At 39.9% G+C, this 19,639-nt stretch overlaps 1 protein-coding gene across 1 annotated transcript in view; it reads left to right on the forward strand.

Moving 5' to 3' along the window:
• The window catches only part of ADGB (androglobin), a 313,568-nt gene that overhangs the window by 103,829 nt on the left and 190,100 nt on the right, over positions 1–19,639 (forward strand). Inside the window, exons 14-16 of the mRNA XM_063443590.1 lie at positions 9,989–10,040; positions 11,851–11,989; positions 16,164–16,227. Coding sequence (XP_063299660.1) covers positions 9,989–10,040; positions 11,851–11,989; positions 16,164–16,227 — 255 coding nt within the window. The remainder of the gene's footprint in view (positions 1–9,988; positions 10,041–11,850; positions 11,990–16,163; positions 16,228–19,639) is intronic.

Below are 19,639 nucleotides of genomic sequence, written 5' to 3' on the forward strand. Positions count from 1 at the left end.
GTAGGCTATACCTTCTTCTACTTTTAAATTAGGGTATCTTGGGAATTCTGTTTTTTATTTCATTTAAGATGTAGAAAATAAAAGTTACGTTTTACGTCCATTTTTATTTCACTTTGGTCTTTTCCTGTAGCTGGGATGGTTTAATTAGCTTGCCCATTGAAAACACCTTGAGATTTTTTTTTCAGTTATTGATTTTTATATTAAAAAAAGTAAAAAGTAACATGAACATACATGGTGGCATAAATGCCATATAAATTGACAGAACAGTTATGTAAACAGTTCTTGAGTCCATCAATATCAGACCTGAAACAAAGTAAAATAAAATAACAAGACAAACAGAATAAAGAACTGAACAGATGTAGCAGTGATCATGGTCAAAAACCTAACATGTCTCACAATGTTTGTCAGTGGTAACTTGCACTATCTAGGTGACCTTGCCTCTACTGCCCACACTCTCATCCTGTACCCTAGTCATAAGATACCGGGGGTGCAAAGTCTGACCCGACTTTCCAGGCTTTATCAAAGGTAGCTCTCTCATCTATCAAACTAACACATAAGCTCATAGAGGTGATTAAACCCTCCGTTTTCTATAAGGTGGGGACGATGGGCAGGCTGGCTGTTTCCATTTTAAAACAATAAGTTGCACAGTTGCCAATATGATGTGACAGGGCTATGTTTCCTTAGGTTTTGGAATGGTCTCTGGAAAATTAGTAGCAAGTAACAGGAAGGGGTTAAGTGTAGGCGGTTTGTAGATAGGTCTGCACAGAGCTTTGTAACCCCTTGCCCAGTGGTGTATTTAGGATTTGTGCTGCCTTAGGCAGGACAGTGCTCGGGCAACACTCCCTAATTCAAATTTTCCCCACCCCTTCCTGTCAAGGCTCGGACACACACTGACAGGCTCAAACTCACTGACAGGCTCAAACTCACTGACCGACTCAGTGACAGACACATACACTCACTGACCGACACACACACTCACTGACAGACGCACGCACTGATAGACGCACACACTGACACATACACACTCACTGACTGACACATACACACTCACTGACTGACACATACACACTCATTGACCGACACACACATTCACTCACAGACACACACATTCACTTGGACACACACTTACAGACACACTGACACATTCACTCACATACACATACACACGTACAGACACACACACACACACACACACACACACACACACACACACACACTCACTCACAGACATACACACATTCACTCACAGACATACACACTTACAGACACACACATTCACTCACAGACACACATACACATTTACTTAGACACACACACTTACAGACACACACACATTTTCACCAACACTCACAAATTATTTTAAATTTTTTATTTTAAATCCACCCAGCCTCCCTGGGAGAGCTGGAGTGGATTGCTTACCTGCGGTCCAGTACGGCTTCTGGCAGGCAGGGGGCGGACAGGCTGAGTAGGCGGCGAGGGAGCTCTGATTTTCCTGCTCAGCTCCCTCGCTTAGTGATGCCGGGAGCTGGTCTGAAGTCATATTCCGGCTCCCAGCTTCATTAAGCGGCGCACAAGGGAACTGAGCAGGAAGAGCTCAGGTGAGCATGCTCCCTCTCTGCCCACTTTGCGGGGGTTAAAAAAGCCCCCCAGGACACAAGGCAAACAAGGGATCTGCCTGGGTGTTTGGGGCGGCTTTTTTTGCCGCCCCCTGCAAAGTGACGCCCAAGGCAGATGCCTTGTTTGCCTCGCGGAAGATACGTCCCTGCTCCTGCCACAGTGACTGTATTTTTTGGCATTCCTACCAAGTTCCCTCTTTCTCTCCTCATAGCCAAAAAAAACAGGCGAGATGAAGTGATTTAGTTTGTGTAAACGACTGGGGTTATAATACCACTGATAGATCAGTTTTCTGTGTGCCTTTATGAGATGATGGCTACGAGCAATTCCCCAGAGTGCACTGATAAAGCTATTCAAGTCTAATAGCAAAGGGTTTAGAAGGTACACTCTCTTCTATAGCCTTATAGCAAAGTAACAGAGATTTAGATTCCAACACCGATCTGTTATTAGCTGAAAGGCCAATCACACTGGATAAACTGGGTTCTGGGGATAAAGGATTATGCTTAATTTGCAAGTATGGGAAGATTGGTTTGGCGGATGGGCAATCTTTGATAGGTAGGTCTGGGAACAGCAACAGACTTCCCTGTGACAGTAGGGGGTCTATTTAAGTTATGGCAACCCTAGTCCAAGGCCTTCAATGCTGATAGTAGAGCAACATGCAGGAATTTCTTTCCCATCCACCTAAGCTAAAAAATGATCCCTTTCAGTAAGTATTAATTCTTATCACTGCAAAGATGACTAGGTGTCCATATGAGGTCTATCATTGATGGGGATTTCCTCTGATCTAGTTCAGTGTCCATCCATTGGAGCATTCCTCTTGGCACATGTAGGTATATAATTGCTTGTAAAATAGCTGCTTTGTGACACATGTAAAGTTTAAAAGGCTCTGGGAAGTGACTTACTGAATGCCAGAGGAACCAAGACTGGCAGTAATATCAAGAGATATAGAACTTTTGTAAGTAACATCTTAATGGTATTGATTTCCCTGCTCAAGAGAGTATGAGTGGTTTCCACTTCCTCTTTTCACTAGTCAGTGAGGGGCCAGTGGTTGTGCTTATAAATGTTTGAGTAGACTATGTCAGTTTTATGCCAAAATATGTAATGTAAGTGGTTCTCTAGTCGAACTTTTAACTCGACTTAAGTCAATCTACCACCCCACTGGAAAGACTGATCAGTACGGCCTGATTTTTGTTTTGATTGAGCTTAAGAAAGGAAACTTGATTGCATTTGGGCAGTAAAGTGTCAGGAGAGAGTGAGATGGATCACCTATTAATGCGCAAACACCTATTAATCCCAACCATTAATAGTCTGCCTGTCATATCAGAGTAGTGACAGATTTGCTGTGCTAATGGTTCCAATGATAATATAAACAAGACCTGGGAAAGCGGGTAATACAGAGAGGTGATGAGAATAATACCACATTTTTAACTTGTGCTCTAGTGGAATTGTATAAAACCATGATCCCAGCAACCGGGGGTGGGTCTAAATTTATCAAGAACATTCATCATAAACGTCCAGTTTAGCATGTCAAATGCCTTATCGGCCTTCAGTGTCGGGGAAGCCCCCCGACATTGTTGCATTCCATATGGGAAAAAATGTTCAGCAGTTTCTTGTATTGTCTGATACCTGTCTCAGTTTTACGAAACCATACCGGTCATTTGCAATGATTTGATTTAAAATGGGCAATAATTGGTTAGAGAGGAGCCCAGAGTTTAGTATTGCTGTTAAAGGACCGCTCCACACCCCAAAAGCACTTTAGCTCTCTGAAAAATCAGCACTTTTATAAATCAACTTGCTGTTTTGAAATAAATTAAATAAATGTTGAGCTAGGATTAACAAAAATTTTGGTAATATGAAGTAGGTAGGCCATTAGGACCCGCTGCCTTATGGGCAGGAAGGTGTGATATATATTTGGTGATTTCATCTACCTCAACAGGTCTCGATGGTTGTCTGTTTCTGTAGGCAATAGATGAGGTAGTGTTTTTGCCCTGCAGAACTAGATCAATAGCCTCATGGGAGTCAACTGGTCTGGTTGGGTCGTCTTTCTGATTATAACGTATGCTATGATAATTAGCAAATTCATCCTGGATTTTATGCAGATCTTAAATACTTTTGTTATCTAGAGTTTTCAGGAATTCTATCCTGGAAGCAGGCCTTCTTACTTATCCAGCTTTAGTGCACAGTGACTCTTCTGTATCGGATTTCCACTTAGACCCGATCTATCTGGATGGCTACCTCAGGTGGGGGGCGCCTGCGGTCAGGCATTTTTGATAACGCTTTCTGACAATGCCAGCACTTTTTTTTTTTTTTACCATTTTTCATTATATTTTTTTTCTCTCAGGTATACCATATTGGTCAAGAATGTTAATGTAGACATTTGTCTGTTTGTTTTTCTATCCACAAGTGTTTGAAGTGAGTTTTTAGATAGTTTTCACTATTGCAACTTTTAGTAGTTTTACCCTCTGTTTGTTTTCTTCGCACTTTTGGGCTGCCACATGCTGCTCTATTTTACTTTGATACTGTGGCATTTTTCCTTTTTTGGAAGGTCTGTGTTATATATACTGTAGTCAGAATCACTAGAGAATTTTGATACATTGTAAGTTTATTATTCCTGAAGAAATCCTTATCTACGGTACATTGATGGAAATCCACCTTTTTAATTGATTTGTTCTGAGCTATGCATATCTAGCTGATGCCCTTGCCATCTTTCCGAAAAAGTCACAAGTTTCACTGCTATCTTGTGCCTGGTATAAAAGTTGTACATTTCAGTGTACAAGTTAATATATTGTATATTGGATTAGATATTTAGGATTAAAATGTATTACTTCGTATTGCTTTTTTTTTTTTTTTTTACAGTGGAACTTTCACTTTTCAATTACTAGCATAATCTAATAGCTATAATTTAGTCATTAGCAGTGCTTTTTTCTAAATGACTATCTTTAATATTTGCTCTTTGATTTGCATAATTAGCAAACTGTTCTGGCATAGTGTTGTTCATTGCAAATTAATAATTTCTCACGCACACCTAACATCATGAAAGATGGCTTTTCACCCAATACTAAAATTGTGGTGTATGTGACAACTGCACAATTTACCTTGGTAAATACTCCGTAGTTTTCATTGGATTCAGTATGTTATTTTTATTTATTTAAAGGAACACTATAGGGTCAGGAACACAAATATGTATTCCTGCCCCTATAGAGTTAAAACCACCATATAGGTGGCTTGCCCCCCACCTCCTTAGGAAAAGTTAAAATTAACCTTTTTACCAGTGCCGCAGGGGTCTGTCGGCTTGCCCCTACGCCCAATCCACCTTTTTGGCTGACATCGTCAGAATTCAGTTCGCTGAGGTCGCCAAGTAGGTGGGGTGTGGGCGGGGCCAAACACAGGCCAATCAGCATTTCCTCATACAGATAAATTGAGCCAATGATACTTCATTTCTATAAAAAAAATTACAATAGAATGTGTCAGTGTCTACAGTAAAAGTGTGTGTGCAGTTGTAGCTGTAACTTTGCAATGTCATTGTAAAAGATTTTTTGTTTTTTTTACGAACACATTATTATAATTCTGTTTTTTTGGCTTCAGGTATAATTTTCATTTAGCTTGAAATGCAAATATATACTTTATACCTGAGGCCTTGATGAAATTAAAGATGACTCATGTGAAACATCAAAGGACTCATAGCTAGTGACACTTCATTTTGCAAATGACAGTCTTTTCTCTCTTGGTACTGTATTGTGCTATATATTCATTAAACAAGATATAGGGACACATTTTAAAATTCCTAATTTCCCTTTTCAAATAATTATTTTGCTGCTGGATAAAATATTTTTCAAATTAATAACGCACATTTTTCCTTATCTGAATGTTTTACTAGACAAGCAGTAAGACACATTTTAGCTCACAACTGAGTGCTATCACTTGCATACAACTTGGGTGTTAAATTGATGAAGTATTAATTGCTAATTTATATGATCAACGCTTTTAATCAGTAGTAAGTAAATCACTTTAGTTTTTGTAAATTTCTTTTTTTTATCAACAGAAATAATGTAATGATGATTTACTAACCCCAAAAACTCCAAAGTAGGCAGATGCTCAAGTAAGTCCAGTCCCAGATTTTCAGCCACAATGAATACATTAAGTCTTGGTAACACCCTTAAAGAGTGAGTATAGTTTATTTACGGGTCACTCCAGACCCATAAAGCACTTACTTGCTGAAAGGTTTTATGTGTGAGGACTACACTAGTGTTTACTATTAATTTAATTTTGAAAAAAGTGCAGATTTCAATAGAAATTTATTATTTTTTTTTTTTTTTAATAAATTAACTCAGTTACACCCCCAGGCAGTCAATCGGACAACAGGACATTTTACTTCCTTGTTTTGCTAGCTCTGTGGAGCTAAACTCAAGAGGCAGTAACTGCCAAGAGCTCCTGTCTTGCAAATACTTCTCATTGAGCTGCATTGGGAAGTCCGTGATTGGACAGCCACAGAAAGTCTGGTTGGTGTTAGAAGGGGAGGGCTTGTAAAGGCTGCAGACAAAGGAACTGCAGGTTTTTAAGCAGTTTTAGATATACCACCAATGAAAAATGCATTACTAAATGTGTGCAAGTTTTCATATAGGGTATATCTACTAAACTGCGATTTGTATGTATTTTGTATTTGGTCAGTGGAATGTCCTTTTCAAAAATCCATCTAATTGGGAACAATAACATTTCAACATCTGGTTCTCTTTGTTAAGTCTTTGTCAACAAACCACAGGGGCAATGAATGTTATTAAAATCTCATATTCTGTGACAAAGCAAGGATTATTTATTAATGCAAAACATTTGAGGCATTCATCTAGAAGCTTAACCCCTTAAGGACCAAATGTCTGGAATAAAAGGGAATCATGACATGTCACACAAGTCATGTGTCCTTAAGGGGTTAAATTCAGATGGAATACATGAAATAACTTAAAAACCATCCAAAATAAATCCAAAATAAATAGGTATCATGCTTTAAAAAGGAAATGAAAAATTGGAGTGGAATTTCCCACTTAAACACCTTATAACTATGAGCGAGCTGGGAAGGCACGTAGGAATAAATTATATGATTCCACGTCTCTCTGTATAATGTCGAGTCAGTACAATCACTATTCATTTTCTTTTTGATACAACATTGCTGTTTAGGATGTTTGTGAGGGCAATGCAATTGCTGTTTGTTTAATACTATTGACACTATGCCACATAGTCAGGGTATTTGCTGTTTTGCAGCAATGAACAATGCAAAGCTGCATATGCATATACCTTAGGCAAATGGGGATGTCAGTAAAATCCTAAACAGTCTAATCGTCATTTAAAGTGTCCCCTATATCTAAGAAGGAGGTGGATTATTTCTACTTGGCAAAATTTCTTTCAGGAATTGAGTTGTATAATATGTGTCCAATAGTAAATCTACTGACCTGTCTGTGTTGAATGTGAGTCACTATAGATTGTACAAAACTTTTAATCTAGAGGTAGTTTAGAAGATCTGTACTTAGAGAATGTGGTACTCATTTGGGCATGTGTGAATTTTTTGTGACGTTAGATATTAACCATCTTCAAAATTGTACCATCATTCCTGAGCCCAAGGAAGAAATGGATGTCCCACTTTTTTTCTTTTGAAAAAAAAAAATTCTTTATTTTTTTATTGTGCAGACATTTCGCACATGACTTAAAGGGTTGCAAAAGGTAGTGACATAGCATGAAATGTCGGGTGCACTGCACATTTTTTTTGTAAATGAGAGAAATTATTGAATACACTGTTTTATAACATGGCATAAAGGGGATTAATGCTGGATGCCATTCACCCTAGTCAGTATCCAAAAAATGCTGATTGGGACTTGCGATTGTCCAGCCTCAGTGTAGGTCTATGTACTGCCTTCCTCGGATGCTGCCAGCACGGTATTCCCCCAATCGTGAGTTAGACATAGAATAAGGGGATCAATGTTGGGGCCTCCTGGATGCCATTCACCCTAGTCAGTATCCTAATTGTTTAAATAAATTCTACAGTTTACCTCTACTCTCCAGTTCCCAGCCCCTTTCAATTGAAGACCATTTGGGTCCTAAAGGCAAGAGCCAGGTGACTTATTGGCTCTCCTCTTGTGAGTGTAAACTTCGATATTGGTTTTCTGGTTTTATGTCTAAAAACCATCTGCACAATTGTTTTGCTTTTATTCTCTTTCATATTTGTATATATTCCCTGTTACCATCAATATTATCCACCCATCATTTAGCTTAAGGTATTCCTAGCTCCACTTATCTTATGTTTTGGATAAAAGTAAAATAATGCGGGGCATCAGGGAGGGTGCATGTGCCGGTTGATCCCTGTTATGATGTACAAATTAGCCAAAAAGCGCATCCCTACTTATTTGTCAGCCAGCACATGTTCCCTCCATGTTGTAAGCCCAATACTTTAATAGTGAAAAGTTGATTTAAAAAATAGATAAATAAATACCCCTATGCTCTACCATGTAAAGGGGCAATAGAAGAGCCCTGTAGGGGATAACTCACAGGGAATAGTACAAGTATCCTCTAAACCAGAGGATAAAATAGTTATAAGTTATCCAAAGTTCGAGTGAAGTCTGAGAACCTCCTAGTTTAAGAGACACATCAATATGTACACGGCAGCCATTGACGGGATTATCAGGAGTGCTGGGGGTGGTCTGTGTTTCGTCCGGTTTTTAAATGAACCAGTCAGCATGGTCATTAAATAATTAGCCGCCAGTAGGGTATATCCACTAAGCGTTTTTTTCTCAAGATCCTTCAAAATACCTTCCTTGAAAAGATAAATACAAACCGAAAATCTATGAAGAGGATAAATGTGCCTGAAAAATGTAGATAGGGGTAATCATTTCCATAAGGAAGTGTATCAGTGTGATTATAAGTGATGTAACCGGTTCAGTACTATCAATGGTATCAATAATTGATTAGATCTCATTGCATCCAGTTTTAGATTGCTCAGTTATCCATAAGTAATCACCCATGAAGATGTAGTCATAATGATGGAAACCTATGGAAACCTATCTATGGGTTGTAATTTATGAATACATCAGCCATCCTGGCAATTAGTTAGTCAACCGCTAGTGGGGCATGTTCATTAAGCAATTTTATCTCTCAGGATCCTCCAGAGTATAGCCTTTTGAAATGTAAGGTTGTTGTACAGGTTGGGATACGTGGCTAGGTACCAAGATGTCATTTAAGTTCAGGTCTCTCTTGGCTGTCATAGTTGGCCTCTCAGTGATTATTTTGTTCGTAATAGTGTCACTTTGCAATATTGACCAATGTTTTTTAATAATGTCCATAACCGGTTCCCACCCTTTATCAAATCTTGAGATGCATCTGACAGTTTGTTTATCCCTAGCTCAAGAATTTTAAAATCGGTATTGTAACCACTTTTTGCACAGTTAAAAGCCCATTTCAAAATCCTCTTTGGGTAGCCCTTTTGTAAAAAAAAAAAAAAGGACTTTAAGATGTTAGCCTCCCTGACAAAGTCATTATCATTTATGCAATTCCTAAAGGCTCTTAATTATTGTCCGTACGGAATGCCTCTTTTGAGTGATTCTGAAGGATGGTTTTGCCAGTTTTTAAAAAAACCGTTCGTGGCTGTGGGCTTTCTGTACCATTTGGTTATGAGTTTGAAATCAGAATTGATTAGCACTTTTAAATCTAAAAACTCTATAGATTTGTCCCCAAATACTTATGTTAATTGTAATCCAATATTATTCCATAGATATGTCACACTCCGTACTTGTGACCCAATATAGCGGACATCACAATCCCTTCTCCTATGGTTAAGTTACGCAAATCATGTTTAGGCTTGATTAGAAGATTGTGCTTGTCCCATTCTAAATATGCTAAAAATAAGGCTTAATTATTTATCTGTGGGTAAGTATTAATGTTTCTTTTGGATATAATACTGGAACACAAGGCTACTGGCCATTAACATATCAAAGGACCCCCTCTCTAAGAGGGAATTTATACATATGGAAAATTAGAGAGTTAGTTTATATTAAACCAGACTTCCAGGCCACTCATGTGTGACTTCTCACACCTTACAGAGTAGCTCTGTTGGGGTCCCAGCTTCAAAGAGGAATTTAGGCTGTAAACCTTAAGCCTAACAACATATCCAGGTATTTGAAAGAGTGGACTGCAATCAGTGTGAAACCAGGTTAGTGGACGATCACCAGTACCTGAGTTTTTTAGTTTGTGCAGTAGAATGTCGTGGTCTACTGTGTCAAAGACGTTAGAAATATAAAGCAACCAAAGCATCATTATTATTGCTATACTTTGTGAGTTATTTTGAAGTTAATAGTTTCCCAACTTTTCTAATCAAATGTTTTCTACTCACTTATAGGCAAGCTCTGTCATCCCTGATCACAGTGCACCTGACTTGACAGGTAACGAAGGTATGTGTTTTTCATATTTCTGTCTTAAAACTATTGTTCTCATTAGTTTATAATTTATACAAAATCTGACAAAAAGATTTTAAATGATGTGTTTCACAATGTCATCATCATTATGATTTATTTACAGTAATTCACAGCGATTATGCCATCTCTGTAAACAACTGTGTTTTGAAACACCACAAAACCTACACTTGTTCTTCCACCTATGCATGGTATGTTGGTTCACAGCAGCAAAAGAATAGACGTGATAAACTCCTTTTCTGCATTTTGCACACTATATGTATCCTACATTGCAAGTTATGGATCCATCATTACTTTTTCAGTGGTGTCTTGCTAGTTTTACAATGTTTTGAGGTATTTATCTAAATTGCAATACAGTATGGCTGGGAAAATATTTGAAAGGTTATTAAGGGATAATATTCAAGAATTCCTTGAGAAGAACATGGTTATCAGCAAAAATCTGCATGGTTTTATGAAGCACAGGTCATGTCAAACGAACTTGATTGCGTTCTACGAAGAAGTAGAAGTATAGACCATGGTGTTGCAGTGGATGTGATTTATTTGGATTTTGCCAAAGCTTTTGATACAGTTCCACACAATAGATTAGTGTTCACACTCAAGGAAATCAGTCTAGATGAAAATGCTTGTTCTTGGGTAGAACACTGGCTTAAAAATAGAGTACACAGAGTTGTCATTAATGGTACATTTTCAAGCTGGACAGAGGTGGAAAGTGGTGTCCATTTAGGGTTCTTCTGGGACCCCTTCTATTTAACATGTTTATAAATGATCTTGAAAAAAGTATTGAAAGTCATGTTTCAGTGTTTGCAGATGACACAAAACTCTGTAAAATAATACAATGTGAAGCGAACTAGGGATAACAACACATGAAAAGGACTTGGGAATTGTTATAGACAACAAACTATGCAACAATGTGCAATGTCAATCAGCAGTGGCTATGGCCAGTAAGGTATTGTCATGCATGAAAAAGGGCATTCATTCTCGGGATGAGAATATAATTTTGCCTTTTAATAAATCACTGATAAGACCACATATTGAATATGCTGTGCAATTTTGGGCACCTGTTCTATAGAAGGATATTATGGCACTAGAAAAACTGCAGAGGCGGGCTACATAATCAGTAAAAGGAATGGAACATATCAGCTATGAAGAAAGGTTAACACATTTAAACCTCTTTAGTTTAGAAAAACTTTGCCTGAGAGGGGATATGATAACATTATACAAATATATTCATGGCCAATACAAACCATTGTGTTGAAATCTGTTCACAAACCAGACTTTACATAGGACATGACGACATGCGTTTAGACTGGAAGAAAGAAGATTTTCGTCTAAGGCAAAGGAAAGTTTTTTTTTTACTGTAAGACCAATAAGGGTGTGGAATTCTCTGCCTGAAGAAGTGGTTTCATCAGAGTTCATACAGATGTTCAAATATCTACTAGGTGCATACTTGCAAAAAAAGAATATTCAAGGATATAATTTTTCAATGTAGGGTAATAACTGCTTGATCCAAGGATAAATCTGACTGCCATTCTGGGGTCAAGAAGGAATTTTTTTCCTAGCTTGTTGCAAAATTGGAAGTGCTCCAAATTTTTTTTTTTTTTTTTGTTTTGCCTTCTTTTGGATCAACCGCAAAAAAACAAATGTGAGGAAGGCTGAACTTGATGGACGCAAGTCTCTTTTCAGCTATTTAACTATTTAACTATGTATTCCAAAAGCAATTGCTGGAGTGCATTGATGCATGCTGTTGATACTGTCAGATTTGTATGATAATTTTATCCTTTCATTATAGGCAAAAATATACATCAAGATGGGCATCTTACTGATGTAAATACTCAGTCAGCTCACATTTCAGAGAAACCCCCAGAAGACTTGAAACCTATAAATAAAGAAACATGGATTGACTATTCAGATTTCTGCAAGTGTTTTCAGTAAGTGACTCTATTTATGTTAAAATTGTACATATGTAAATACCATTGACACAAGGGGGAATTGATGTAACAAATTAAAAAGAAAACTCTTCTTGTGTATTTAACTTGAATTTTAATTTTAGCTCAGAATAGATGTACAATTATGTTTTAATAATCATGTTTAGAATAACTGCTTGAAGACAATATAATTTTAAGTTGAGTTGAGACATTGCAGAACTGCCAGTGGTGCAACCAGAGTAGTTGTACCAGGCTCACATGCTTTGGTGGCTCATTGAGTGACCCTCACACTTAGGGTTATGGGTACCAGATGGGCATCTCTGATCAGGGGCCCAGTCAGCAGCTCCAGGTCTTCAGCAGTGCAACTAAGCCCCTGTCACCTCAGAAATGTGAGCTTAGGTCATTTACTTCCAGCTTACACAGCAACAAGCAGGGAGACAGAGGGAAATCCAAAGAGAGAAGAGGGAGTGAGAAGGGAGCAGGCTGTGGGCCAGACTCCCATCAACCACAGACTCCCAGCAGCAAGCTCTCCTGATTAGACCCCCAAGGAAATCATCCCCTTGCACCCAAAAGTTATAGAAGTAGGCAGGTAACTATAATGTGTAAATTATGACTTGTGTTTGTTTTTGTCAGTGTTTGTAAATCCGTGAGTCAATGTGAATGTGCATCTATGTCAGAATATGTGTGTATGTGGAGGGTGGGTGTGGGTGACAGTGCTATGTGTATCTGTGTATGTGTATGTGTATCTGTGTCAGAATGTGTATGTGTTAGTGTGTATGTGTATCTGTGTCAGAATGTTTATGTTTGTGTGTCTCAGTGCTTAAGTGTATCTGTGTCAGAATGTGTGTGTGTATATGTGTCAGAATGTGTATGTGTATCTGTCGTGTGTCAGTGTGTAGGTGTATCTTTGAAAACAAGATACTCTGCACAGGCCAACCATTTACCCAGGTGGTGCTTTGTGTAAATGGACACTACAAATCTACTTGGAAATAAAACAAGCATAAAACATAGGCAACATTCTGAGACCCTGAAGGTGTAAGTTTATTTAAGGGATGTTGGGTGGTTTTCCCTTAAATAAACTTACACCAGAATCTTGCAGTGGTGCCTGTGTTTTCTGCTTGTACATGTAGCTTTTTCAGTATCTGTGTGCGTGGCAGTGTATCTGTGTGTGTCTCCGTATGTGTGTGTGTGTGTATCTGTATTACTATGTGTGCGACCAGGGCAGGGACAACGATTTTTGGGTACACAGGCGAAGATTATTTTTGCGCCCCCCCCCCCCCCCCAAAAAAAAAAGCATATTTACCTGTTTGCCTCTTAACGCGCTTTTTGTTTCTTATCCCCTTATTTAAAGGTCTTACCCCCTTTAGTGTATCTTATCCCCTGTTTTTCCCTATTGGGTGTCTTACACCTCCCTTGTGTATCTCTTACAATTCCCCTTTGTGTGTCTTACTTCACCCAGCCCCTTTGTTTGTGTCCTTCTCTCCCAGACCCTTTGTGTCTTTTGCTCTTTCCAGCTCCTTTGTGTGTTTCTCTTTCACTACCAGCCTGCCTATCTCCCCCCAGCCCCTCTGTGTCTCTTTTTCCTCTTCTCCAGCCTCTCTTTTTCTCTTTCACCCCCAGCCCCTTTGTATTTCCCCCCAGGCCCTTCTGTGTGTCTCCTTCATCCCCAGCCACTTTGTGCATCTGTCTCACCCCATACCCATCTGTGTGTCTTTCTCCCCCTGCATATCCCTCTGTGTGTTTTTCTTGTCCTCCCACCTCCCTGTCCCTTCATGGTCCTCTTCCATGTTCCTTAGTGTTCCTCTCCCCTCCATGTCCCTTAGTGTTTCTCTCCACTACCCCCTCTGTCTCTTAGTGCCCCTCCCCCTTAGTGTTCTTTTTCCCTTCCCTCCCCTGTCCCTTAGTGTTCCTCTTCTACTCCTTACCTGTCTCTTAGTGTTCATCTCCCCTCTCTCCCTTTCTTGTAGCGTGGCCGAGCGGAGCAGACTGCTGTACAGGAGCTTCTGTTTACTGTACCCGTCTGGACTGACAGGAACTGTTCTCTCAGTGAGCACTTCCTGTCAGTCCGGCTGGGTACAAGAAACCGATCCTCCTGTACCGTGGTCCGCTGCATTCGACCACACTACATTGACTGAGTGACTGGCAGGAAGGAGCGCTGTGCACCCACCTCCTGCCGGTCACTCTAATCTAGCGCCCCCCAGGCCGGTGCGCCCTAAGGCGGCCACTTGAGCTGCCTTATAGACTCACCGGCCCTGTGTGTGGCAGTGTATGTTTATATGTCTATTTAATCCAGCATTGGAATGCAAACAGTATACACAAAAACACTCAGGCAGTCAAACACCAACACTACATTAAAAGAAACCCCTGCAAACATTAGCTCTCCCCTTGAGTTGAACTACAGAATAGTGGATAGTGATGCATATTGAGAAAATATATTAAACTAAGACTGAGTATTAGTTATCCCAATAGTGAAAGAGTACACACTTTATAAAAAAAACCCTCAGGAAGGCAATATGCAAACAAATCTTAGATACTCATGGTTTACGGTTATAGTTACTCAATGAACAAGCAAAGGTGTGGCAATTGAGAAAACAGCTGAACCAAGAAAAGAAAGACAGGTGACATAGTTACAACCTGCAGCTGTACAGTTGTAGTGATCATGTCTCATCTTCATGGTTTTGAAAAAAATAAATAAAGAATAGATTTTCCTGATTTTAGCAGACAGGAGTGGTCTCAGGCACCTGCAGACCATACTATTTATGAAGTGTTGTGGACTCTATATTGAGTTACAGCTAAAATAAACTCGGTCTTTCTAATTTGGCATCATGTTGTTAAAACAGACTGGCAGAAGCCTTGTTTATCACTCTGTTCTTTAACTCAGTCTTATGTTAGTTCATTTTCCATGTAAAACCTCTTGATTATATCTGCATGCTTTTATATGGTATTGTAGCCCATGGATCAGCGCAGCTAAGAGGAATAGGCCTTGACAGAGCCAGGAGGTAGGCATAGCAACCACAGGAAGTATGTCACTTAGCATGCTGGGTGGGGCGGAGCCATAATGGGTGTATTTATACCAGCCATTTTATGAAGTGGCCATTGAAAGAAATTAAGCTTACCTGTCAGTTGTCCCTCCCACCCTCCCTGTATTTGGTTAGGTTAAACGATTTCCCGTTTTTTCACAGCGGCGGGGAATGGCCTGGTTAAATCGGAGGGCAGATGGAGGAGAAAGTGGCCATCCTGGGGTTTTAGTGTGGATTGGACAGTGTTGCACGTGGTTGGTAGGTTCGAGCTCGTCGGTGGCTCTGAACCTGGGGGTGTGGTGGTGTCTTGGTACACCCCTACAATGGATATGGTGGGTAGCGGTGTCTCGGTACACCCCTACAATTGATATGGTGGGTAGCGGTGTCTTGGTACACCCCTACAAGTGATATGGTGGGTAGCGGTGTCTTGGTACACCCCTACAAGTGATATGGTGGGTAGCGGTGTCTTGGTACACCCCTACAATCGATATGTTGGGTAGCGGTGTCTCGGTACACCCCTACAATTTAACCGGGTGGAAATGTGGCCATATTGGGCGGCCAGTTTCTGTATTAACATGTTATTTGGATTGTTATCTATTGTTATTATTGGGGGGTCATTGCCAGGGGAACGATATGTACATGGGGGATGTTAACTTTAATAAGGGCTGTTGGCAATGACCCCATTTGTTAATCCTTAATTATCTTATTTATAATTTTAATAAAGCTGTGGACTAATACTTCCAACAATATAACCTGTGTCCGTGTTTTTATGGGGGTTGGGTAAAGGTGAGCGCAAATGCCGGCAAATCCGACTGTGCGCCTGTCATGTGTATATACAAGATTCATGGTTTGACTATTTCCTTTAAAGAGCAGGTTTAAATAATAAAGTGTCCATCAAGAGTATGTCTGTCATCTGTCTATCTGTCTGTCTATCTAGTAAATAGATAGCTTTGACAGTCCCAAACCTAAATTCTTGTCTGTAAATTCTAGCAATTTGAATCGTGTTAGTATTTTATACTAATTATATAAGTGATGTCAAATAATTCTGTTTGAAATATGCATATTTAAATTAATAAGTTAACGTGCCTCTGTCACTTCTGTGTATATAACGTCTGCCAATACAATGTGGTTATGTATTTATTTTTTTCTATTTTCAGTACATTATATGTCTTCCATAAGCCAAACACATATCCTTATACAGTTCAGAAATCAGATTTTAAGGTAAGCCTGGTGTTTGCTTTACATATTTTTCAGTATTTCGTTTTCTGATCATGCATCTGCTTACTGAATCAGATTGCTCAGAAATGTTGTTTCCAAAATGTCCCCTTTCTATGAAAAGGAAAAAATACTGATTTAGACAGAATAGATACTCATTCGGTCTTTTGCTCATTTACAAGGTTTTAGAAATAGTTGTGCTCAAAATTTTGCATACGGGGGGCCGGGCTGCCATACAGAGCAGATGTGCCATGCCTGAGCTCTTACGCATTTTACTGCATCTGAGGTGATTTCCCTCGGTTAAGGAAAGACTATGTCCAAGCAAGGGCACTATCCGAGTTGGGGGACCCCTGCTGACTGTCCTGAACCTTGAACGTTGTTTCTACCCCACCGGAAACCGTGTCTCTCTGTTGCGGCCTTTGGGGACGGAGCTGGGGAGAGGCGGCCAATCTCCTCACTTCATAGACCCCGGTTTGGCTCAGCTCACTGGGGTTAACTACCTTACCTACTCTGTACTCCACGTGGAAATAAGCAACACATAACCCGCACTGGGTAATCAAGATGGCGACTGGGTAATAAAGATGGCGACTGCTCAATCGTCCGGCCAACAGGGCCTACAAGCGCATCAATATTACTCAGCTGACCTCGCCTCGCAACGCCTGGATGCAATATTCCAACGCTTTTGGCAGAAGTTGGAGGACCCAAGCATCTAAGACAGAGTGGCAAACGGCTGCGCACACCACCGAGCAACCAGACCGGAGTTTCCCTTCACAGCAAGCTCCCAGGCGCAAAGATGCCCGCCTACCCGGGCCGAAAGCTACTCGAGACCTCCCCGCCAAGCATCAACCACCAAAGCGGAGCAACCACAGTAAGCTGCGTACACCAGCCAAACCCCCTACCCGCTCCAGAGGGAAGATAACCTTGGTATCAGAAAAGGTCCAAGCCTGCAAACAAGAAACGCCAGCCCTTTTGCACATGTGGAGTTGGAGTAAAGCCCAGATATGCCGTGCCGCTAAAGCATATTCCCGCCCGCTCCTGGACACGCATCAACCCTGCCGATTGCAGGAATTGGATGATTCCGGGACTGCACGTATAATCCGAGCCTGGTTCAGACAGCGGCGGCAGTTGCATACCCAGATGACTTCGCATTGCTTATTATGTTTAAAGTTTTATGCTATCGATTTTATTTTTATAGTATGTTTATTATGTTCCTATCTATTTCATACCTAGACAAACACTATCCATAGTGTGGAGTACCCTGGCATTAGCGCTAGTGCGCCCCAGGGTCCAGTGGCCTTAAGCGTTAACTGTAAGCTGAATGACCAAATGTGCTCATATGATTACCTTAGGGTAAACCTGCGATACCACCACGATCTCAGTTTGTTCCCTGCATCATAACTCACTCCAGTCATACCTGCTAGTTGTTAAACTGACTGCAGAATTTAATAATCAAGCGCATGTTTTACTCAATCTTATTAGTTCCTACAGGAACGGACTATGCTATTGACCGTGGTGCAAAAAATATGTAAGAGTTTGTTAATATGGTGACCGCTCAAATGTGCATCATACTCTTAATGCTCTCAATGTCTTTACTTCATTACAAAAAAAAAACAAATGTGCCGTTTATCTACTGCCATGCCTTTGTATCTGCTATGTTTGAAATTATTGCACTTGCACCTGCTGTCATGGCAGAACAAGTGTTGTTATATCTTGCACAACAAAAATAAATAAATAAATAAAATGTTGCATACCCTGGCAGAAATTGTGACATTTTGGCATTGTGTTTGAAAATATGACTGATCATGCAAAGAAATGTATTTTACTGAAGGATAGTTATTATATTTAAGCCATTTAGTATCACATAGTTTTTTGGCTAATTTTTTAATTCATAATTATAACAGAAATCACCCAAATGGCCCTAATCTAAAGTTTACATACCCTTGATTGTTTGGCCTTGTTACATGCACACAAGGTGACACAAACAGGTAAAATGGCAATTAAAGGTTGATTTCCCACACGTGGCTTTTTAAATTGCAATTTGTGTCTGTGTATAAATAGTCAATAAGTTTGTTAGCTCTCACGAGGATGCACTGAGCAGGCTAGATACTGAGCCATGGGGAGCAGACAAGAACTACCAAAAGACCTGCACAACTAGGTAATGGAACTCTATAAAGGTGGAAAAGGATATAAAATGATATCCAAAGCCTTGAAAATGCCAGTCAGTACTGTTCAATCACTTGTTAAGAAGTGGAAAATTCTGGGATCTCTTGATACCAAGCCAAGGTCAGGTAGGCTAAAAAAGATTTCAGCCACAACTGCCAGAATAATTGTTTTGGATACAAATAAAAACCCACAGGTAACCTCAGGAGAAATACAGGTTGCTCTGGAAAAAGACGGTGTGGTTGTTTCAAGGAGCACAATACGATAATACTTGAACAAAAATGAGCTGCATGGTTGAGCTGCCAGAAAGCCTGACAAGGCTGCAAAAATATTGTCTGGTGAGCATAAAAGAAAAATCTAGGCCTGCTTAAGCAGACTCATTCCAAACTGCTGTAAATGACAGGAAAAAAGACTGCTTTATGGGAAGTTGGAGTATCTATTTATATCAATTTCAGAGTTCTATTTCCTGTCCTTTCTGCTGTGAGGGGAGGAGCTAACCCATAAGTAAATGCTGCCATGATTGATCAGGAAAGAATCCTTTACTGCGCCAATGCCACAAGCTTCTAGCCCACAGTAATTTCGAATGACGAGACAACCATAAGTGCAAAGTTTAGAGAGGGGTCAACAAGGCCTATAGTAAAAAGACTACCATCCCCATTGTGAAGCAAGATGAATTCGGCATGTTATCAGAAAATAATGGCAGACAATTTGCATTCTTCTGCACGAAGGCTGCACATGGAACGCTTTTGGACATTCCAGCATGACAATGACCCTAAGCACACCCTCCAGTGGTTACAGCAGAAAAAGGTTAAGGTTCTGGAGTAGCTATCACAGTCTCCTGACTTTAATATAATCGAGCCACTCTGGGAAGATCTCAAACGTGTGGTTCATACAAGACGACCAAAGACTTTGCATAACCTGAAGTCATTTTTCCAAGCCGAATGGATGGCTATACTCTCTGCAAGAATTAGGGACCTCATAGATAACGATTACAAAAGACTGCACGCTGTCATTGATGCTAAAAGGGGCAATATACACTATGAAGGACTAAGGGTATGCAAACTTTTGAACAGGGGTCATTTAATTTTGTTCTTTGTTGCCATGTTTTGTTTTATGATTGTGTCATTTTGTTATAACCTACAGTTTAATATGAACCCCATAAGATATAAAATAAATGTGTTGTGCCTGCTTACTCATGTTTTCTTTAAAAATGGTACATATATTACCAATTCTCCAAGGGTATGCAAACTTTAGAGCA

Source organism: Pelobates fuscus, chromosome 2, assembly GCF_036172605.1.
Source record: "Pelobates fuscus isolate aPelFus1 chromosome 2, aPelFus1.pri, whole genome shotgun sequence".
Taxonomy (NCBI): domain Eukaryota; kingdom Metazoa; phylum Chordata; class Amphibia; order Anura; family Pelobatidae; genus Pelobates; species Pelobates fuscus.